Raw genomic sequence first — 22,185 nt, 5'->3', positions numbered from 1 at the left:
CAATTTGACTAAAAGTTGAATTTTTAATTTTATTTATTTATTTATTTTGGCTGCATTGGGTCTTTGTTGCTGTGCATGGGCTTCTTATTGCGGTGGCTTCTCTTGTTGCGGAGCACAGGCTCTAGGCGCACGTGCTTCAGTAGTTGTGGCTCGTGGGCTCTAGAGCTCAGGCTCAGGAGTTGTGGCACATGGGCTTAGTTGCTCCGTGGCATGTGGGATCTTCCCGGACCAGGGATCGAACCCGTGTCCCCTGCATTGGCAGGCGGATTCTTAACCACTGCACCACCAGGGAAGTCCTAAAAGTTGAATTTTTATGTAAATGTATCATAGTATAAAAGCTGAATTTAAAAAATCATATATATACACATATATGTGTATATGTATATACCCTTTTTGTTTAGGGCATGTCATTTTTTTTTTTTTTTTTTTTTGCGGTAAGTGGGCCTCTCACTGTTGTGGCCTCTCCCCTTGCGGAGCACAGGCTCTGGACGCGCAGGCTCAGCAGCCATGGCTCACGGGCCTAGCCACTCCGCAGCATGTGGGATCTTCCCGGACCGGGGCATGAACCCGTGTCCCCTGCATCGGCAGGCGGACTCTTAACCACTGCGCCACCAGGGAAGCCCAAGGGCATGCCATTTTTAAAATACAGCTTTTTTATACTATGTCACATTTACGTAGATACATTTCTTAGATACTACAGCTTTGTAAACCAAATGCTATTTCTAAGCAGGGAACTAACACTTTAAGATCATTAAAAGAGGGATTGAGGGACTTCCCTGGTGGTCCAGTGGTAAAGAATCTGCCCTCCAGTGCATGGGACGTGGGTTTGATCCCTAGTCAGGGAACTAAGATCCCACATGCCACAGGGCAACTAAGCCCGCCACGCCACAACTACTGAGCTCACGCACCTCAACTAGAGAGCCTGCGTGCCGCAAGCTACAAAGCCCATGCGCTCTGGAACCCCCACGCTACAACTACAGAGCCCACGCGCCCTGGAGCCTGTGCGCCACAACTAGAGAAAAGAAAACCCACATGCCACAACTAGAGAAAGCCATGCACCACAACAAAGAGCCCATGCACCGCAATGAAAGATCCCACGTGCCACAACTAAGACCCAACACAGCCAAAAATAAATTTAAAAAATAATAGATAAATCTTAAACAAACAAAAAAAAAGAGGGATTGACCTCCACTGCACTGGGTCAAGGAGAATGTTGCTTGTTTGACAAGATCCCTATGCTGGATCCTCTATAGGGGAGAAAAGCAACTGATGAGAAAAATCTTACAATATTTCTACGTATAATGAGCAAAGAGAGAATATTAAGATAAATTTTAAATTATGATGGTGTTTTGAGTTAGCACATATAAGATTTTTATGATGTTACTATGAAAAGTTTTACAAATCTTATATTTTTGAAATGTGATTTTAGTATAGGTTTTTATCACTGAGTTGTACTGTTTGCTTGGTATGCATATATTTCCTAGTTCGGTCACATTTCCTGGGCACAATGGCATATTACCAATTTTTAGTCCTCACAGTGATCTCAAGAGTCCAGTGGAGGTGGTGGGTGGGATGTGGGATAGTGACAGCAGTGACCTAATAGAGGTGCTCCAACATTCATTCTTTTGCCCAATGTTGATGAAGCACTACTGTATGTCACGCATTGCTGTAGGCATTGGGAATACAAATGTGATAAGACAGAGCCCTTGCTATAAAGGACCTTCCTTCAAACAACGTACATATAGGTATACCTACAAACATACACACATGCAGAAATTATTCAGTCTTGTTCTAGTACAACTTGGCTCCTCAGCTATTTTTCTTCCTTTCTTTCTTCCTTTCTTTCTTTCTTCCTTTTTCTCTCTTTCTTTCTTTCTTTTTCCTTCCTTCTTTCTTTCTTTCTCTCTTTCTTTCTCTCTTCCTTTCTCTCTTTCTTTCTTTTACCCTCTCTGTCTCTTTCTCTCTTTCCGCACTGTGCAGCATGCGGGATCTTAGTTCCCCGACCAGGAATTGAACCCGTGCCCCCTGCACTGGAAGCATGGAGTCTTAACCACTGGACCACCAGGGAAGCCCCCTCAGCAAATTATTTAGAGGATATAGTGAGGGCACAAAGAGTAGTCATTCTACTAGGGTTTTGAATGGAGGAATCAGGAAAGATGTTATAGATGAGATTCTAAAAACATGTTTTCTGAGTTTTCAACAGATGCCCTTATTTAATTACATAATGTGTTTCAGTTAGCATGGTAGTACTGCAGTGGGAGCTAATAGGGTTATGTTGTTTGCTTAATTTTTGTCATATTTTTAACATCATTGTATTGGGTTGGCCAAAAAGTTCTTTCAGGTTTTTCCGTATGCTCTTACGGAAAAACCCAAATGAACTTTTTGGCCAACCCAATATTAGTTTCTTAGGGCTGCCATAATAAAGTACTGCAAACTGAGTGACTTAAAACAACAGAAATTCAGGGACTTCCCTGGTGGTCCAGTGGTTAAAACTGCACTTCCACTGCAGGAGGCCCGGGTTTGATGCCTGGTCAGGGAACTAAAATCCCACATGCCGCACGGCACAGCCAAAAAAAGAAAAAAATAAGAAATTAATTTTCTCACAGTTCTGGTAGCTAGACATCCAAAATCAAGGTGTTGGCAGGGCCATGATGTCTCTGAAGGTGCTGGGGAGAACCTGTTCCGTGGCTTTCTCTTAGCTTGTGGTGTTGACATTGATCCTTGGTGTTCCTTGGTTCGTCAGTACATCATCACTGCAGTCTCTGCCTCTGTCTTCACATGGCCATCTTCCCTGTGTTTCTTCTCCTTTTCCTACAAGAATATCAGTCATATTGGATGAGGGCATCCTAATGACCTTGTCTGAACTTGATTATATCTGCAAGGACCCTATATCCAAATAAGGTCACATTCTTAACCAGTGATTAGGACTTCAACATAGTTTTGAGGGGGCACAGTTCAACCCATAACAATCATTTAATTCCCTTTTAATGTGCCACGTCAATATAGTTACTTAAGAAATGCTTTTTCATGATGAGAGATTAGCAAAGCCCTTGGTTGCAGGGATGATAAGTATTTTTAGTTCATTAAATGAGTCTATAGTGACTGAATTTCTTCCAGAGCCCATACGGGTGAAACGCAGGTTGTAGAGATCTGTGAGCTCAATAGAAAAAGACTAGAGGTTTCGCTGCTTATTTGTTAAGAACAGTGATTTGTTATTCAGGTGCTACTTTGACTTAAAGAGATTTAATAAGTATTTGTAATTGTTAACTTTCAGTCATCAGAGATAGTTCCCTAGTATACCATCTTAAATAATTAAATTTATATTAATCTTCAAAATTACTTTCTTCAGTGTCTTGTACACATATAAAACTGCTTGCTTATTTTGTTCTAAGATGCTGTGATAACTGAAACATGATATTATGGGATAGATTGTTTTTTAAAATTACTTATACTGTAATAATTGACTACCAAATAGTAGTCACTTTAAGAAATTACTATTAATTTTCAAGTAAGATTTTTATTAGAAAGCTTAATACTTAAATACATTTCTGAGTAGTGTTCTGATATTAAATCTCACAAAAATATTTCCCTGCGTGGGTTTTTTTTTCTATCGCTTTAACATTAGAGGGTTTTTTCAATTAATCCAGAATTTATTTCTTCATATTTTTTTAACCATTTAGAGAAGCTATCCTTTGAAAGAGAATCATTTGATCCTTCATTCTTTTAATAGCACACAACTGTTACAAAGGCATCCATACTAGCCCTACTATAAGATGATTTAATAATTTGGGGGGGGGATTATCTGTAAACCACAGGAACTTCATAATATTCTTAATTTCTATATACATGCATACTGTAGTGCTTATGCACATAGTACAATGATAAATGCCGAAGAAATCAGGTAAAGAATGAAAGTTCGCAGCCTCACATTTACTTGTTCTAAGTGGATGTGTGGGAAATAAATAGCCTAATGAAAATAATATAGATAAACTTTACTTGTCAGTGGTAAATACCACAGCTTTCTCTTAAAGTGTAGGCAGTGTTCCCAGAATAATCTCACTGAAGAAAATCCAAAATCTTTGCACAAAAAAGTGCACAGGTTTGTCCTGTGTGTAAAAACCTTTTAATCTAAGTGCATTTTATATCCAAAACAATTTGCACTACTTGAATACAGATCTTCCTCAACTTACAATGAGGTTACATCCCAATAAAACCATCCTAAGTTGAAAGTATCATAAGCTGAAGATTCATTTAATACACCTAACCTACCAAACATCATAGCTTAGCCTAGCCTACTTTAAATGTGCTCAGAACACTTACATTAGCTTACAGTTGGGCAAAATCATGTAACGCAAAGCCTATTTTATAATAAAGTGTGGAATGTCTCATGTAATTTATCAAATACTGTACTGAAAGTGAAAGTGGAATGGTTGTAGGGTACAGAAAAGTTATGAGTATATCAGTTATTGACCCTTGTGATCTCCTGGGCTGACTGGGAGCTGTGGCTCGCCGTGCTGCCCAGCATCACTACAGAGTATCAAACTGTGCTAGCCCAGGAAAAGATCAAAATTCGAAGTAAGGTTTCTACTGAATGCGTATCACTGTTGCACCATTATAAACTGGAAAAATCATAAGTAAAACCACTGTAAGTTGGGGACCATATGTACATTAAAAAAGTTCAAAAGCCTACCAACATATATATAGATACACACACCCAAAACAAAAGGAATGCTTTCCAATGAGATTAGGAATGAGGATAAGAATTAAAGGAGAGTGTCTCCTATATTACCAGAGTCAGTGAAATTAACTGCATTTTAAAACATAAATTATACCTATTTGGAATTATTTTATAAATATATAATCTATAGGCTGGACAAACATCAATGTGAAAAACTGTCACAGGATTTCATAATTTAGGAACATAGCTTCAGTGCTTCATAATGTGGAAAGAAACTCCTAAGAACAGCCAATTGGTTTGATTTCTTAGAAGTTAGAAAATAATGCATTTCAGAAAATGATTTGTAACAATTAGCGACAAGAGAACAACATTAAGAAATAAAATACTGGGTACACAAGAACTGAGGTCCTCAGAGTACCAAAAGAGAATCAGATTTCACATTAAAATTTAAAGAATGTGGTTAAAGGAAAAACTAACTGGAATCGTTGTAACAGGTTAAATATTTAACCACTTCAAACAGAAATAATTTAGTCCTCTCACATAGTTCTGAAAATGTACTGTAGCATCTAGTTTTCCATATCAAGAGCATATAATTTGATTAGCAGAGCTCCCTTTGTTTTAGACTTAAAATCACCTCTGATCCACCAAAGTTTGTACTAACAATTACCAAACTACTATTTGAAAAGCATTTAAACAGCTTTATTGAGATATAATTCACATACCATAAAATTAATTTTAAGGTGTACAGTTCAGTGATTTTAGTATATTCAGAGTTGCACAATCACCATTACAATCTAATTTAGAATATTTTCATTACTCCAAAAAGAAACCCAGTCAGTAACCATTTGCAGTTATTCCCCATTCCCCTCCTCTCCCAGCTGTAAGCAATCACTAATCTATTTTCTGTTTCTATTTATTTTAAGAACATTTTAAACTTGCAACATTATTCTCATGCCTATTCCAGGTCATTGGCTTGGAAGTTTAAAAGTTCTAAACTACCCCAAATTTGCAAGTCCTGCGACATCCTCACTCAGAAAACATTCAAACGATGGTTTCATGATGTTATGATTGTTCCGTCTTCTAAGAGTTTTTGATCTGGAACATGTGTTTCAAATTCTGTTTGTACCATTTGCTAGGGGTGCTAAACTCATTTAATTAGACGGAATAAAACTATTCTTTCCAGACTCAAAACTGAGTTTGTTCTATTTGGGTTAACCATTTCCAGTCTTTTGATAGTAGGAACAGCTTTAGGAATCTAGTGTGGCACACCGCTGTCTTCAGTAATAATGTCATCTTCATCCTTTGGCTCAACGTTTGGTTCAATCTGCTGTGGATAGCCAAGAAAGCTATTATCAGTAGATTGGCTAGAGCTGCCAGAAGTCCTACTGTTCCTAACGTTATTCTCCTGTTTACTTACCTTCTATTATGATGACGTTGTAACTGTTTGCAGTCATCCTATTACTTGATCAAAACTCTTCCCTGAAACTTCTATACCATTAACATCTAAAACGTCATCATTAACAGCCAATATAGTCCTGTGCTGCGAGCCAGACCTCCTGGAATAAGCCAGGATATAAAGATCCCTGGCGGGGTGTGGGTGGGGGGAGGAAGGGACTTCCTTGGCGGTCCAGCGGTTAAGACTCTGTGCTTCCAATGCAGGTTCAATCCCTGGTTGGGGAACTATGATCCCACATGCCACACAACATGGCCAAAAATTTAAAAAACAAAAGTAGCACGCACACACACACACACACACACACACACACACACACACACACACACACACACACACACACACACACACACACACAAGATCCCTCGGACCTTCTCTAAGCCATGTAGTGTCTCCCTTAGAATGAAACCATCCCAGCTATAGAGTCCCTAGGGAATGTTCAGTGTTGTTGTGTTTGTGAAGATGAACTAATCCTATGGTGTGTTTCTGGGGGAATGTCAACATCTGTAATAGAAGACACACCTGAAGTCTTGGTGCATACCAATTAACTAGATCTGGCTTTTTTCTCTGGTTGACAGAACATTGGTTAAAACATTTTCCTTCTTCATTAGCATGTCTGTACCAAAGGCACTGTTTGCTTCTTCCTTTTTTTCTGTGTAAAAATCCTAAGCAGCAGGTTGGATATTGAAGCAGTTATGTGATAATTATCATCTTTATTTATAGATAGTAAGTATCCCTGGATGTCCGTATAGCCTAATAAAATGTCAGCATTAGGTATCTTATGAACATGTTGCAGTAATCCATAAAACTTCTCAAAATGTCCAAGTTTTGCTCTTTCTATCAAAAACTGATGAAATTCAGTGCCGAACCTGCTCTTCTCCAGGATGCCCTGGCAGCCGCAGTCATGCTGAGTGCAGGGGCTGCAGCCCAGGAGCCTGCAACTCACCAAATGCACCTGCAGAGGTGGCTTGGGTCTCAATGCTGAGCTCCACAGGGTGGCTGGGGCAGCCTGTCTGTGGTGCAAGTGGAGACACAACTCCATCCTGTCTCCCTCTGCTTTGGTGACTGCAGAACCCTGGTGGAGGAGGATGAGGGGGCAACTAGCCCATCCACCTCTTTGCTCTCGGCTGCCTTCCCCATGACCAGGCTCCTGACCCAGGCCAGTGGTGCTAACTGGAGAGGCTTTAAGTAAAAATATTATTAAAGACATTTTGGAGAAAAAGGTCACCTATAATCCTGTCACCTTAACCAACATATTTTACCCATATATTAAAAATTACCTCCAGGTTTGTCTATGAGTATATATTTTCACACAGTTGCAGTCAGATATACATCCTACTTTATATCCTTTTCCCATTTAAAATAACCTTTGTTCTATATATTTGACAACTTTAATAATAAAAACCTAAGGGAAATAGAAACTTTTGTATTGTGTGCAAATACCAGGTAAGTGGGTTTTCTGTGTGTTTTTTTCTCCCCTCCAACTCCCCATATTCCCACATTATTGCTAGAGAAGCAGTCAGTCTCCTCTCCTTGGCACACGCCCATGGCTATCTTTACCCAGCTGACTAGGCTAAATAAATACACACACACACACACACACACACACACACGTATACTGTGTGTATGTATATGTACAGGTATATGTATGTTTTATTTTGTTCATTGAAGCTTATTAAGCCTTTTATTTTTTTAACATTTCTTTCAAATTTATTTTATTTTTGGCTGCATTGGGTCTTTGTTGCTGCGTGCGGGCTTTCTCTAGTTGTGGCAAGGAGGGGCTACTCTTCGTTGCGGTGTGCGGGCTTCTCATTGCGGTGGCTTCTCTTGCTGTGGAGCACGGGCTCTAGGTGTGCGGGCTTCAGTAGTTGTGGCTCACAGGCTCTAGAGCGCAGGCTCAGTAGTTGTGGCACACGGACTTAGTTGCTCCATGGCATGTGGGATCTTCCCGGACCAGGGCTCGAACCCGTGTCCCCTGCATTGGCAGGCGGATTCTTAACCACTGTGCCACCAGGGAAGCCCCTCCCCAGGAATTTTAAAATCTTTCCCTCTTAGAATAAAAGGTTTTCTGTGCTTTAAAGCAGTCGTAAATTTTTAAATTAACTTGTTATGTTATAAAAGTAATCTCAGTCCTATTTTAAATAGGTATCACTTGGCTAACATGCGCTGGTAATATGTTAGCAGTCCCAGTTGCTTGACAGATGTAGATGTTAGATGAAATCCAGTTGATTAAATTATACTCACTTGTCCAAAGAGGAACGTAACTAGAGAAATTAAAAGAAATCCTCAACATTTAGGCAGAGTCTAACCAAAAAGAAATAGAAACAATGTGAGTTAGTTTCCTATAGCTGTTGTAACAAGTTACCTGTAACTGAGTGTTTTGCTTTTTTTTTAGCATCTTTATTGGAGTATAATTGCTTTACAATGTTGTATTAGTTTCTGTTGTATAACAAAGTGAACCAGCTATATGTATACATATATCCCCATATCCCCTCCCTCTTGCGTCTCCCTACCACCCTCCCTATCCCACCCCTCTAGGTGGTCACAAAGCACAAGCTGATCTCCCTGTACTGTGCGGGTGCTTCCCACTAGCTATCTGTTTTACATTTGGTAGTGTATATATGTCAGTGCTACTCTTTCACTTCGTCCCAGCTTACCCTTCCCCCTCCCCGTGTCCTCAGGTCCAGTCTCTACCTCTGGGTCTTTATTCTTGTCCTGCCCCTAGGTTCATTAAAACCATTTTTTTTTAGATTCCATATGTATGTGTTAGCATACAGTATTTGTTTTTCTCTTTCTGACTTCACTCTGTATGATAGACTCTAGGTACATCCACCTCACTACAAATAACTCAATTTCGTTTCTTTTTATGGCTGAGTAATATTCCACTGTGTACATGTCCCACGTCTTCTTTATCCATTCATCTGTCAGTGGACACTTAGGTTGCTTCCATGTCCTGGCTATTGTAAATAGTGCTGCAATGAACGTTGTGGTACATAACTCTTTTTGAATTACGGTTTTTTCAGGGTATATGCCCAGTAGTGGGATTGCTGGGTCATGTGGCAGTTCTGTTTTTAGCTTTTTAAGGAACCTCCATACTGTTCTCCATAGTGGCTGTATCATCTTACATTCCCACCAGCAGTGCAAGAGGGTTCTGTTTTCTCCACACCCTTTCCATGACTTATTGTTTATAGAATGTTTGATGATGGCCATTCTGACTGGTGTGAGGTGGTACCTCTTTGTGGTTTTGATTTGCATTTCTCTAATGATTAGTGAAGTTGAGCATCCTTTAATGTGTTTCTTGGCAATCTGTATATCTTCTTGGGAGAAATGTCTATTTAGGTCTTCTGCCCATTTTTGGATTGGGTTGTTTGTTTTTTTGATATTGAGTCACATGAGCTGTTTGTATATTTTGGAGATTAATCCTTTGTCAGTTGCTTCGTTTGCAAATATTTTCTCCCATTCTCAGGGTTGTCTTTTTGTCTTGTTTATGGTTTCCTTTGCTGTACAAAAACTTTTAAGTTTCATTAGGTCCCATTTGTTTATTTTTTTAAAACAAATTTATTTATTTTTTAATTTTTGGCTGCGTTGGGTCTTCGTTGCTGTGTGCGGGCTTTCTCTAGTTGCGGTGAGCGGGGGCTACTCTTTGTTGTGGTGCACGGACTTCTCATTGCAGTGGCTTCTCTTGTGGCAGAGCACGGGCTCTAGGCACACAGGCTTCAGTAGTTGTGGCATGTGGGCTCCAGTAGTTGTGGCTTGCAGGCTCTAGAGCGCAGGCTCAGTAGTTGTGGTGCATGAGCTTAGTTGCTCCGCGGCATGTGGGATCTTCCCGGACCAGGGATCAAACCCGTGTCCCCTGCATTGGCAGGCAGATTCTTAATCACTGCACCACCAGGGAAGCCCCCATTTGTTTATTTTTTGTTTTTATTTCCATTGCTCTAGGAAGTGGGTCAAAAAGGATCTTGCTGTGATTTATGTCATGGAGTGTTCTGCCTATGGTTTCCCCTAAGAGTTTTATAGTGTCTGGCCTTACATTTCAGTCTTTAATCCATTTTGAGTTTATTTTTGTGTATGGTGTTAGGAAGTGTTCTAGTTTCATTCTTTTCCATGTAGCTGTCCAGTTTTCCCAGCACCACTTATTGAAGATGCTGTCTCTTTGCCATTGTATATTCTTGCCTCCGTTGTCAAAGAAAAGGTGGCCATGTGTGCGTGGGTTTGTCTCTGGGCTTTCTATCCTGTTCCATTGATCTATATTTCTGTTTTTGTGCCAGCACCATACTGTTTTGATTACTGTAGCTTTGTGGTATTGTCTGAAGTCAGGGAGCCTGATTCCTCCAGTTCTGTTTTTCTTTCTCAAGATTGCTTTGACTATTTAGGGTCTTTTGTGTTTCCATACAAATTGTGAAATTTTTGTTCTAGTTCTGTGAAAAATGCCATTGGTAGTTTGATAGGGATTGCATTGAATCTGTAGACTGCTTTGCGTAGTATAGTCATTTTCACAGTGTTCATTCTTCCAATCCAAGAACATGGTATATCCCTCCACCTGTTTGTATCATCTTTAATTTCTTTCATCAGTGTCTTATTTTCTCTTTCAGATTTTTTGTTAGTGTATAGGAATGCAAGAGATTTTTCTGCATTTTGTATCCTGCTACTTTACCAAATTCATTGATTAGCTCTAGTAGTTTTCTGGTAGCATCTTTAGGATTCTCTATGTATAGTGTCATATCATCTGCAAACAGTGACTGTTTTACTTCTTCTTTTCTGATTTGGATTCCTTTTATTTCTTTTCCTTCTCTGATTGCTGTGGCTAAAACTTCCAAAACTATGTTGGATAGTAGTGGTGAGAGTGGACAACCTTGTCTTGTTCCTTATCTTAGAGGAAATGGTTTCAGTTTTTCACCATTGAGAACGATGTTGGCTGTGGGTTTGTCATATATGTTCTTTATTATGTTGAGGTAGGTTCCCTGTATGCCCACTTTCTGGAGTGTTTTTATCATAAATGGGTGTTGAACTTTGTCGAAAGCTTTTTCTGCATCTATTGAGATTATCATATGGTTTTTATCCTTCAGCTTGTTAATATGGTGTATCACATTGATTGATTTCCATATATTGAAGAATCCTTGCATTCCTGGGATAAACCCCACTTGATCATAGTGTATGATCCTTTTAATGTGCTGTTGGGTTCTGTTTGCTAGTATTTTGTTGAGGATTTTTGCATCTATGTTCATCAGTGATATTGGCCTGTAGTTTTCTTTTTTGTGCCATCTTTTTCTGGTTTTGGTATCAGGGTGATGGTGGCCTCATAGAATGAGTTTGGAAGTGTTCCTCCCTCTGCTATATTTTGGAAGAGTTTGAGAAGGATAAGTGTTAGCTCTTCTCTAAATATTTGATAGAATTCGCCTGTGAAGCCATCTGGTTCTGGGCTTTTGTTTGTTGGAAGATTTTTTTTTTTTTTTTTGGCTGTGCTGGATCTTCATTTCTGTGCGAGGGCTGTCCCTAGTTGTGGTGAGCGGGGGCCACTCTTCATCGCAGTGGGCGGGCCTCTCACTGTCACGGCCTCTCCCGTTGCAGAGCACAGGCTCCAGACGCGCAGGCTCAGTAGCTGTGGCTCACGGGCCCAGTTGCTCCGTGGCATGTGGGATCTTCCCAGACCAGGGCTCGAACCCGTGTCCCCTGCATTGGCAGGCAGATTCTCAACCACTGCACCACCAGGGAAGCCCTGTTGGAAGATTTTTAACCACAGTTTCAATTTCAGTGCTTGTGATTGGTCTATTCATATTTTCTATTTCTTCCTGGTTCAGTCTTGGAAGGTTGTACTTTTCTAAGAATTTGTCCATTTCTTCCAGGTTGTCCATTTTATTGGCATAGAGTTGCTTGTAGTAGTCTCTCATGATCCTTTGTATTTCTGCAGTGTCAGTTGTTACTTCTCCTTTTTCATTTCTAATTCTGTTGATATGAGTCTTCTTCCCTTTTTCTTGTTGAGTCTGGCTAATGGTTTATCAATTTTGTTTATCTTCTCAAAGAACCAGCTTTTAGTTTTATTGATCTTTGCTATTATTTCCTTCATTTCTTTTTCATTTATTTGTGATCTGATCTTTATGATTTCTTTCCTTCTGCTAACTTTGGGGTTTTTTGTTCTTCTTTCTCTAATTGCTTTAGATGTAAGGTTAAGTTGTTTATTTGAGATGTTTCTTGTTTCTTGAGGTAGGATTGTATTGTTACAAACTTCCCTCTTAGAACTGCTTTTGCTGCATCCCATAGGTTTTGGGTCATCATTATATGTATATTTTAAACACAACATCTCACCATCTTGAAATCTTCCATACCCCTCATATAAACATGTACCACCGCTTCCTGATTCTTTTTATGCCAGTGTTGGCTTTCAGAGTGCCATTTTTCCCAACCACTGTTCCCTCAAGATTTCTGACTGCCTGGCCCCTTTATGTCAAAGCTTTCTTGGATATCTTTCTCTCTGTGTGCCTTCTTACCTTTCTCCTTACCCGGTACAAAGCCTGAATATGCTTTCACAAAGAGACCTTAAGTTACCTCAGCATACTTTATTCCACTCTGACATTTTCACATCCAAAACCTTCTCCGGTATTCATACCTCATTTTCTTCTGTATTCCTGTGCCCCACATATACTTATTTTCTAAATATCATCTTTCCCACCTGCATTTCACTTAAATACTTTTTTTAAAAAATCACCTCCCATCCCTTTCTTTTGGCACTTTCCTCCAGTCCCAAGGTTTCTGTCTTTTGTCAGTCGGTTTTCTCTCTTTTAGTCTTAACCTTTCAGGTAGTTCTGTTTTCTCATCCTTCTCCAAAAGCTCACACTCTGATAATGTATATGTAGTTTTCAGTTGAATGCTTCTGAATAAATATCTGCTTTTCAAAACAGTGAAATCTAAACTATTAGTATGGAAATAACCCCTGGGAAGATGAGGTCTCCACTTGAAAGCTTCAAATAGAGATTCTCCTGCTAGTGTTGAATGATGGAGCTTTATCTAATATTATCTGAAATGGGATGACTACTTGAACCATGCAAAATATTCACTATTATGAAATGAGAATAGATCATTGATTTTACACTTCTATTTTGATTGACCTGAGATACAAAACTTAACCACCTCAGAGAAGGTAACTTTCATATGTTTTAGATTATATTCAGCATTTATTCTTCAGGATAGACTTAGAAATGTTTAATCCTGTCTCCTAGTCCATGCCAGAGTCCCTTCCAGTGATGAGAGGAATTCATAAGCTACAAGACAATCCAATCCATTTTATACTGATATTGATTGTTGTAGCTGTTCATCCCTGTATTGGGTTAAAGTCTGCTGGCTTTAATTATATTCATTAACTTTAATTCTGCCCTCAAGCTAAACAGAATTTGGATCCCTTTTCTACATGACTGCCTTTTAGATAGTTATTCTATCCTCTACACCCCTCTCCCTACAATTTTCTTTTCCCTTTGAGATAAATACTTGACTCTTCCAACTATTCTTCATAGGATACCATTTTCATCATCCTGATTGCTCTCTATGGAATGGACTTTGTTAATGTCCCTTCTAAAATGTGTTCAGAATTAAAAATAATACTCAGTATGTAGCAGAATTGAATCTGGATTTTGCACACCTGTACGTTAATGCAGACTGAAGTTACTTCAAGTTTTTTAGCTGCCATGTAATGTTGGCTCATGATGAGTTTGTAATCAACTCAAATCCCAAGATTTTAATCTGGAGGTTTCTCTTCACATGACTTCTTTCCAAACCAATATCCCATCTTCCTTTAGTTGTACCACAGATTTTTAAAGTCAGAATATAAGACTTTACACATATCCCTATTTTATCTCATTAGCCTATCAGCCAGCCTTGGTTTCTTTGAATCTTGGTTTTTGTCATCTACCTTATGCTGATTCAACAAAGAGTCTTGAAGCTAGTGTTGGAATGTTTTCAGACGTCTGGGAAACAATAATCAAAAATCATGGAGGCTGCCTTCCAAAAATTGTTGTATGCAGATATAACTCAGCTCTTGAGGTGTATATGAATTAATACCATTGTAAATTGGGTCCAGGAAAGACTGAAGTCCATTGCCAGCCTGCAAGACAGAAGCCTTTTGTTGAACATTAACTCCAAGAGAGATGATGTTCCAAGACATATTGTGCCAACATAATGCCCAAAGAGCTGCTAATTCTTCCTAAGAAATCAGTTACTATACATATGAAGTAGAGACAGAGTCATTGTGACCATTCTTTTTTTTTTTTTTTTTTGCTGTACGCGGGCCTCTCACTGCTGTGGCCTCTCCCGTTGCGGAGCACAGGCTCCGGACACACAGGCTCCGCGGCCATGGCTCGCGGGCCCAGCCGCTCCGCGGCATGTGGGATCTTCCGGGATAGGGGCATGAACCCGTGTCCCCTGCATCGGCAGGCGGACTCTCAACCACTGCGCCACCAGGGAAGCCCCCTGTGACCATTCTTTTATTTTGCATTTGGCAAGCATGTACTGAGCACAGTGTCAGGAACAGTGTGAGGTTCTAGAGAACCAGGTTTGCCTGGGGCAACCCTTATTTGTGCCTCTTGTCCCAATGTAATTATTAGTAGCATCATTTTTCACTTTCAAAAGAGTTCAGGTTTGGAGGATAAATTATCTTGGCCACTCTTCTCATAATCCAACCAGTTCCTTTTAGTATTTTATCTTGGTTAAATATTACACAGCTGTAATTTGGCAGCTCTAATGAGGCTACAATAGTACTTCTCTTCCATTTGAACAGTTTGTTTCTTGACCGTGGGCAGTTGATAGCAAAAGTAACTGCAGTTAAGGTCTACAAGCACTTAGTATTTTTCCTGTGCCACCCTCTAGAGGGCAGTATTATATACATTTGAAATGATCCAATTCTAACAAAAATGGACTGTTTATACGTGAAAATCATAAACATTTGATGCTCTTAAAGAATACATTGGAACCAACATTGTGAATAAAACTTATCTTTTGCTAATCAATAAAGAAATATTAAAAATTCATTGACATTCTGAACATTCTTTTTTTTAATTGTAAAAACTGAACTTAGATGCCTTGAATATACAATGATCCATTATAACAATTATGCATAGACTTCAAGAATCTGCATATTTTATGCTTCTTTCATGTTTTTCCTAATTAATGATTTTACATGGTTAATAATTTTAATATATTCTGCATCACATAGTTTTCATATTTATGTAAAATAGGCACTTAAAATGAATAGTTCTGATTTACCTGCTTAAATATTACTTTCCTCTAAAAGAGAAAACAAAACTGCTAGTTTTTACTTTATAACCTGAATCATGTGGTAATGTAGAATTCTAGTATTTAGAATTAGAATGTTTCTTAAATATTGTGTCATCAGTGGGTAATTTGTTAACGCCTAATATCAAAAGTATATTGCTTGTGTTTGACACGTTTGGATTTCCTAATGTAATGTTCTCTTTTTAGAAAAGGTGGACAAGTCCTATTTTCAAGAGAAGATGACTTTTAACAGTTTTGAAGGATCTAAAACTTGTGTACCTGCAGACATCAGTAAGGATGAAGAATTTGTAGAAGAGTTTAATAGATTGAAAACTTTTGCTAATTTTCCAAGTAGTAGTCCTGTTTCAGCATCAACACTAGCACGAGCTGGTTTTCTATACACTGGTGAAGGAGACACCGTGCGGTGCTTTAGTTGTCATGCAGCAGTAGATAGATGGCAGTATGGAGACTCAGCAGTTGGAAGACACAGAAAAGTATCCCCAAATTGCAGATTTATCAATGGCTTTTATTTCGAAAGTAATGCTGCACAGCCTACAAATCCTGGTGTCCAAAATGGTCAGTACAAAGCTGAAAACTATCTGGGAAACAGAAATCATTTTGTTTTAGAAAGGCCATCTGAGACTCATGCAGACTATCTTTTGAGAACTGGACAGGTTGTAGATTTATCAGACACCATATACCCAAGGAACCCTGCCATGTGTAGTGAAGAAGCTAGATTAAAGTCATTTCAGAACTGGCCAGACTATGCCCACTTAACCCCAAGAGAGTTAGCTAGTGCTGGACTCTACTACACGGGTATTGATGATCAAGTACAATGCTTTTGTTGTGGCGGGAAACTGAAAAATTGGGAACCTTGTGATCGTGCATGGTCAGAACACAGGCGACACTTTCCTAATTGCTTCTTTGTATTGGGCCGGAATTTTAATATTCAAAGTGAATCTGATGTCGTGAGTTCCGATAGGAATTTCCCAAATTCAACAAATCCTTCAAGAAATCCAGCCATGGCAGATTACGAAGCACGGATCATTACATTTGGGACATGGATATACTCAGTTAACAAGGAGCAGCTTGCAAGAGCTGGATTTTATGCTTTAGGTAAACTTTACTATAAAATTAGGCTAATAAATAACTTTCCAACTATCCCAGGGCTCCTAAAAAGTAAATAGATGCCATTTGCCCCCTGAACTGGTAAATATTTAGGTGTAGGCTGACATCATTATGTATATTAGTATTATTCTGTGAACCCTTATGTTGAATCTGTAATATAACCACTGAATTTACGTGGAAAAGATTACCGTATTATGAGTCATATTTATCTTTATGTAATTGTGTTTTGGAGAAGAATGACATGCAAAAGATGATAGATATCCCTGATAGAAGAGTAGGTCTGATAGTAATACTAACTATAATTTATTGCACACCTACTATATGTGCTCAATACGTATATTACATGCATTTTCTCTATGCCTCATAACAACCCTATAAGAAGAGTTAACATTAGGGAGTTTACCTTGGCTGATGTTAAAATTGATACCTGCCTTTTGTACATAGACTATATATTTGAAAGCCGCCCTGTATATTCGAAAGATGCCTTATTGCTTAAAATGAGCACTTTTCAAATGGACTGCTGTAGACATGTCAGTAGGGAAGGAAGGGCCATTAGTGTGATGGCTTCCAGGAATATTCAGAAAAATTATACCGTTATATATCTGACCCAGTTACTTTAAGATTGAATAGTGCCAAAATACAAAATACAAGTTATTTCAATATTTTATTTACTTAGTACTATATAGCAATCTTTAAAGTTTGTTTAGTGTCATATAGCTATAACCTTAGAGAAACTTATCCTGTAATTTCATTATGCTGAACTTTATTGTTAAAGTTTCACAGTTTGAAAAAGTAAATGTAGTATTGATGGCCCCAAATGACATATGTTAAAACAATTGTGATTTTTCACATAAAAATTGGGAAATTTTATTTTTGTCTTCTGTAAAATACCTCAAATTGAATCAGTGAATTTAGTGTGTATTTCCTCCTCAAATGATCTTATCTGTTACTTAGATGTGAATTCAGATATCTTCTTTAAGCTATGAGACTTTCATGTAATTTAGAAATGCTTAATTTTATAGTATTTAAAAGGATATTTTGGGGTAAGCTTGTAATTGCCCAAATACATGTATTTTTACTTGTGTGTTTCTTAGGTGAAGGTGATAAAGTAAAGTGCTTTCACTGTGGAGGAGGGCTAACTAATTGGAAGCCCAGTGAAGACCCTTGGGAACAACATGCTAGGTGGTATCCAGGGTAAGGTATTTAAATGTTCCTTCAGTGACAGGCAAAGTTGGACAGTACATAAGCAGTGGGAAGACTTGAATAACTTTTCACGTCAGCTATTTTTGCCTTCACCAATTGAAATTTGAAATTCACACCAGGTTTATAAAAATGGGGTCACCTACTTTATATACATTTAAAAAAAACACCTAAGCCTTCTCCAGTGACCAAACCATTTATTACTTATGTATCACATCTATGACGTTCAGATGATTCTATTTCTAAACACCAAATTAGGAATGTATGGGACTTCCCTGGTGGCGCAGTGGTTAAGAATCCGCCTGCCAAAGCAGGGGACACAGGTTTGAGCCCTGGTCCGGAAAGATCCCGCATGCTGCAGAGCAACTAAGCCCATGCGCCACAACTACTGAGCCTGTGAGCCACAACTACTGAAGCCCGTGCACCTAGAGCCCATGCTCCGCAACAAGAGAAGCCACTGCAATGAGAAGCCCGCGCACCACAACAAAGAGTAGCACCCGCTCGCCGCAACTAGAGAAAGCCCCCGTGCAGTAACGATGACCCAACGCAGCCAAATTAATTAATTAATTACTTTTTTTAAAAAAAAGGAATGTATGCTTTTGTTGTTGTTGGAAGTAGGCTCTTTATTTTTTTTATTTTTTAAATTAAAAAAAATTTTTTGTCCTTGTTGGTCTTTGTTGCTGTGCGGCTTTCTCTAGTTGTGGTGAGAGGGGGCTACTCTTCATTGCAGTGTGCAGGCTTCTCATTGCGGTAGTTGCAGCACGCAGGCTCAGTTGTGGCGCACGGGCTTAGTTGCTCTGCGGCATGTGGGATCTTCCTGGACCAGGGGTCGAACCCGTGTCCCCTGCATTGCAGGCAGATTCTTATCCACTGCGGGAAGTAGGCTCTTTAATGATGGGCATGAGAGCCCACATTGCCAAGGAGATTCCTTAAGAATCCATCACGCCCTCTAACAAATATTACTGAATCTCGCTGATTCTAAGGCACACAGTTGGTCACGTTTTCAGATCTCTGAAATCAGGACACATCTGGTGGTGGGTCATAATTTAATTGGCAGTGGTAGTACATAATATAAGCATTCTGCTTACACTCAGTGGCATCTTAGAATGATGACATATTCTAAACGTCTCTTTGCCATGTTGCCTCTTTAAAATAAAGTACACAGATGTGTACAGTGTACAGTGATGTGGATTTTTGGCCTACAAAATAGTACAACTTAAAACTTCAGAATGATCATTTGAAAATAAATCTTAACCTTAAACAGCCTTAAAAGGAAAGGCTGAAAGCCTAAAGAATTCCTTTAAAGTGTACAATTGGTTAATCTCTAAATAAAACTCATTAAGAATACTTAAAACTTGTTTTTAAATGTCAAGGTGCTAATTTAATAACTTGTGTAAAAGCTGAAAGTTCTCAAGTTGATATTTTTGCTGTACTGACATTAGCATATTAGGATAACAAATGGAACATTTTTTTAACCTTAAAATGATAGTTTAATAGGGAATTGAGTAACATTTTATTTTGTGGCTCCTTAGAAATATCAAAAAGCAAGTTAATTAAGATGATGGAGGTTATATCTTTAATTATACTTTACTAATTTATGAGCTACTAAAGTTTAACCTTTTATTTGTTTAGGTGTAGATATCTGTTAGAAGAGAAGGGACAAGAATACATAAACAACATTCATTTAACCCATTCAATTGAGGAGTCTCTGGTAAGTCACATATTGTAGAATATATATTTTCAGATATTACATAATTTGTTTTGCAATGATTTCTTGGTATAAAATTCACAGTGTAGTATTTTAGATTAATAGTGTATGGTGATAGAATGTAAAACAACAAGGGTGAACCCTAATGTAAACTATAGACTTCGGGTGATTATGACGTATCAGTGTAGGTTCACTGATTTTAACAAGTGTGCCACTCTGGGAAGGATGTTGATAATGAGGGAGGGAACGCATGTGTTGGGGCAAGGGGTACATGGGAAGTCTCTGTATCTTCCCCTCAATTTTACTGTGTACCTAAACAGTCTTTAAAAAGTAGTTGTTAAAAAATAGAACTCTGCTACACCGCTAAGCAAAATATAATGGTTCAGAAGAGAGTTATGCAAAATCACCTGAAGAAACAGAATCGCCCCCAGGGCAGAAGGCTTGATGGAGGTGTTAAGACACCAAAAGAAGGTATGTGTGACCAAAAGGAAGTCAGTGAGCAAAAATGATACAAATGAACTTATGTAACAAAACAGAAACAGACTCACAGACTTAGAAAACAAACTTACGGTTACCAAAGGGAAAAGGTGGGGAGGGGGATAAATTAGGAGTTTGGGTTTAACATATACAAACTACTATATTTAAAATAGATAACTAGGACTTCCCTGGTGGTGCAGTGGTTAAGAATCCGCCTGCCAATGCAGGGGACATGGGTTCGAGCCCTGGTCTGGGAAGATCCCACATGCCGCGGAGCAACTAAGCCCGTGCGCCACAACTACTGAGCCTGTGCTCTAGAGCCCATGAGCCACAACTACTGAGCCTGCGTGCCAAAACTACTGAGCCCTTGTGCCACAACTACTGAAGCCCGTGCCCCTAGAGCCTGTGCTCTGCAACAAAGAGAAGCCACTGCAATGAGAAGCCCACGCACCCCAATGAAGAGTAGCCCCAGCTCGCCGCCAACTAGAGCAAGCCTGCGCACAGCAATGAAGACCCAACACAGCCAAAAATAAATAAATTTATTAAAATAAATAAATAAAATAAAATAGATAACCAACAAGGACCTACTGTATAGCACAGGGAACTCTGCTCAATATTCTGTAATAAGCTAAATGGGAAAAGAATTTGAAAAAGAATAGATATATGTATATGTATAACTGAATCACCTTGCTGTACACCTGAAACTAACACAACATTGTAAATCAACTATACTCCAATATAAAATAAAAATTTTTAAAGTAAAACAGTAATGTATGGTGAGCTTAAAGGGGAGATCTTGAAGAGTGCTCGTTTTTCTTAAGCTAAAGCAAATTTGTGAAAAGGGAATCAGGATGAACTGATTTAAGTATCACTGTAGGCGAAAATGGGCTTGAAGAACTAAAACACTTGAATCCCTCAGCCTTCTGAAATTAGAATTGTATAATGTGTTTTGTACTACTAGTCTTTAACTTTTCACAGACAGTATTTAAAATCTCAAAAAGGTATCTATATTGATAGTGTGGCCTGGGGTGGCCAAGGCATCAGTACTTTGTGGAAAGAGCCCTGGACTAGAATGAGACACAAGAGTTGCCATTATGGCCCTCCCATGAACTGTATTGCCTCAATCAAGTTGTTTAATCTCCCTGAGCCTCAGCTTCTTGTCTGTAAAGTGAATGGATTGGGTTAGATGATCTTTTAACTTCTAGCTTCATCAGGCTATATGCCTCTTGTGAATATTCATATGTTGAACTGGAATAAAACTAATTTATAAACTCATGATTAACATAACTTCTCAAATTGAAGTAATTGTCTTCTACCAAAAGGAATTCTAACTTATAATTCATATTTCTATTTTAGACGAGAACTGCTGAAAAAACACCATCATTAACTAAAAGAATTGGTAAATATTCTTATTAAAATAAATACTTTAATTTCATTGCCAATTTATTATACTTGTTATTTATAAGGTGGAAAGGTAAACTGATTCTTTCAAGGTATATATCTTTTAGATGAGATTGCTGTAGACTTAAGAATTAATGAAGTGCCTATAAATTTAAGTTGGATATTTATATACTGGGAACATTGGTTCAGAGGTTGGACAGTTTTTCCAAGTTCGAGAGGAACAGCTGTAGGCTCTCCATTGTTATTTCTGTTAAAATCACAAAAAGCGTTAAGTGTATTTTTGTCAATGGGGTTTCTTTAGTTAGCCAGGATTGTGCATCCAGTGCTCTACTAATGTGCCATCACTATGATCAGCCCTAACCTTCCTGCTTCCTTATCCCATGCCATCTTTTTGCCTTCCCCAGCTTCTTCACAAAGGAGTATGGTTTGGTTTGTTTACCTCCTATTACCTTTTAGAGAGGTAGAGGATTTTTATCACAAAGATTATTTACTCATGATAGGCATCTTTAAAAACTAAAGTGTGCACAGAAAGATATTATGTGAAACAAAGAAGATATTGTTATCCCACTTTTCAGATGAAGAAACAGAGAGGTTAAGTGACCTGCCCACGGTTACATTACAAAGCATTAGTGGAACTAGGACTGTAAATAAGGTCTTCTGAATCCTACATCACACTACAGATCTCATTCTCAACCTAGGCATCATGTTTCAAAAATGGTAAAGTTGGGCTTCCCTGGTGGCGCAGTGGTTGAGATTCAGCCTGCCGATGCAGGGGACACGGGTTCGTGCCCCGGTCTGGGAAGATCCCACATGCCGCGGAGCGGCTGGGCCCGTGAGCCATGGCCGCTGAGCCTGCACATCCGGAGCCTGTGCTCCGCAACG

The 22,185-nt window shown here is 38.8% G+C and overlaps 1 protein-coding gene and 1 pseudogene across 5 annotated transcripts in view; one reads left to right on the top strand and one right to left on the bottom strand.

Moving 5' to 3' along the window:
• Positions 1–22,185, top strand: part of XIAP (X-linked inhibitor of apoptosis) — a 42,999-nt gene that overhangs the window by 9,250 nt on the left and 11,564 nt on the right. For 3 of the 5 annotated variants that reach the window (XM_060086732.1, XM_060086733.1, XM_060086731.1), the window contains 4 exons: positions 15,597–16,505; positions 17,612–17,711; positions 19,350–19,428; positions 21,259–21,301. In XM_060086732.1, coding sequence (XP_059942715.1) covers positions 15,629–16,505; positions 17,612–17,711; positions 19,350–19,428; positions 21,259–21,301 — 1,099 coding nt within the window. In that variant the 5' untranslated portion in view covers positions 15,597–15,628. The remainder of the gene's footprint in view (positions 1–15,596; positions 16,506–17,611; positions 17,712–19,349; positions 19,429–21,258; positions 21,302–22,185) is intronic. The other 2 variants (XM_060086734.1, XM_060086735.1) reach the window with 2 other exon arrangements.
• On the bottom strand, positions 5,733–7,341 carry LOC132481524 (partitioning defective 6 homolog beta-like; annotated as a pseudogene).

The sequence above is a fragment of the Mesoplodon densirostris genome, chromosome X (genome assembly GCF_025265405.1).
Source record: "Mesoplodon densirostris isolate mMesDen1 chromosome X, mMesDen1 primary haplotype, whole genome shotgun sequence".
In the NCBI taxonomy this organism is placed as follows: domain Eukaryota; kingdom Metazoa; phylum Chordata; class Mammalia; order Artiodactyla; family Ziphiidae; genus Mesoplodon; species Mesoplodon densirostris.
The sequence above is the reverse complement of the archived record's forward strand: the minus strand, read 5'-3'. Positions and strand labels throughout refer to the sequence as shown.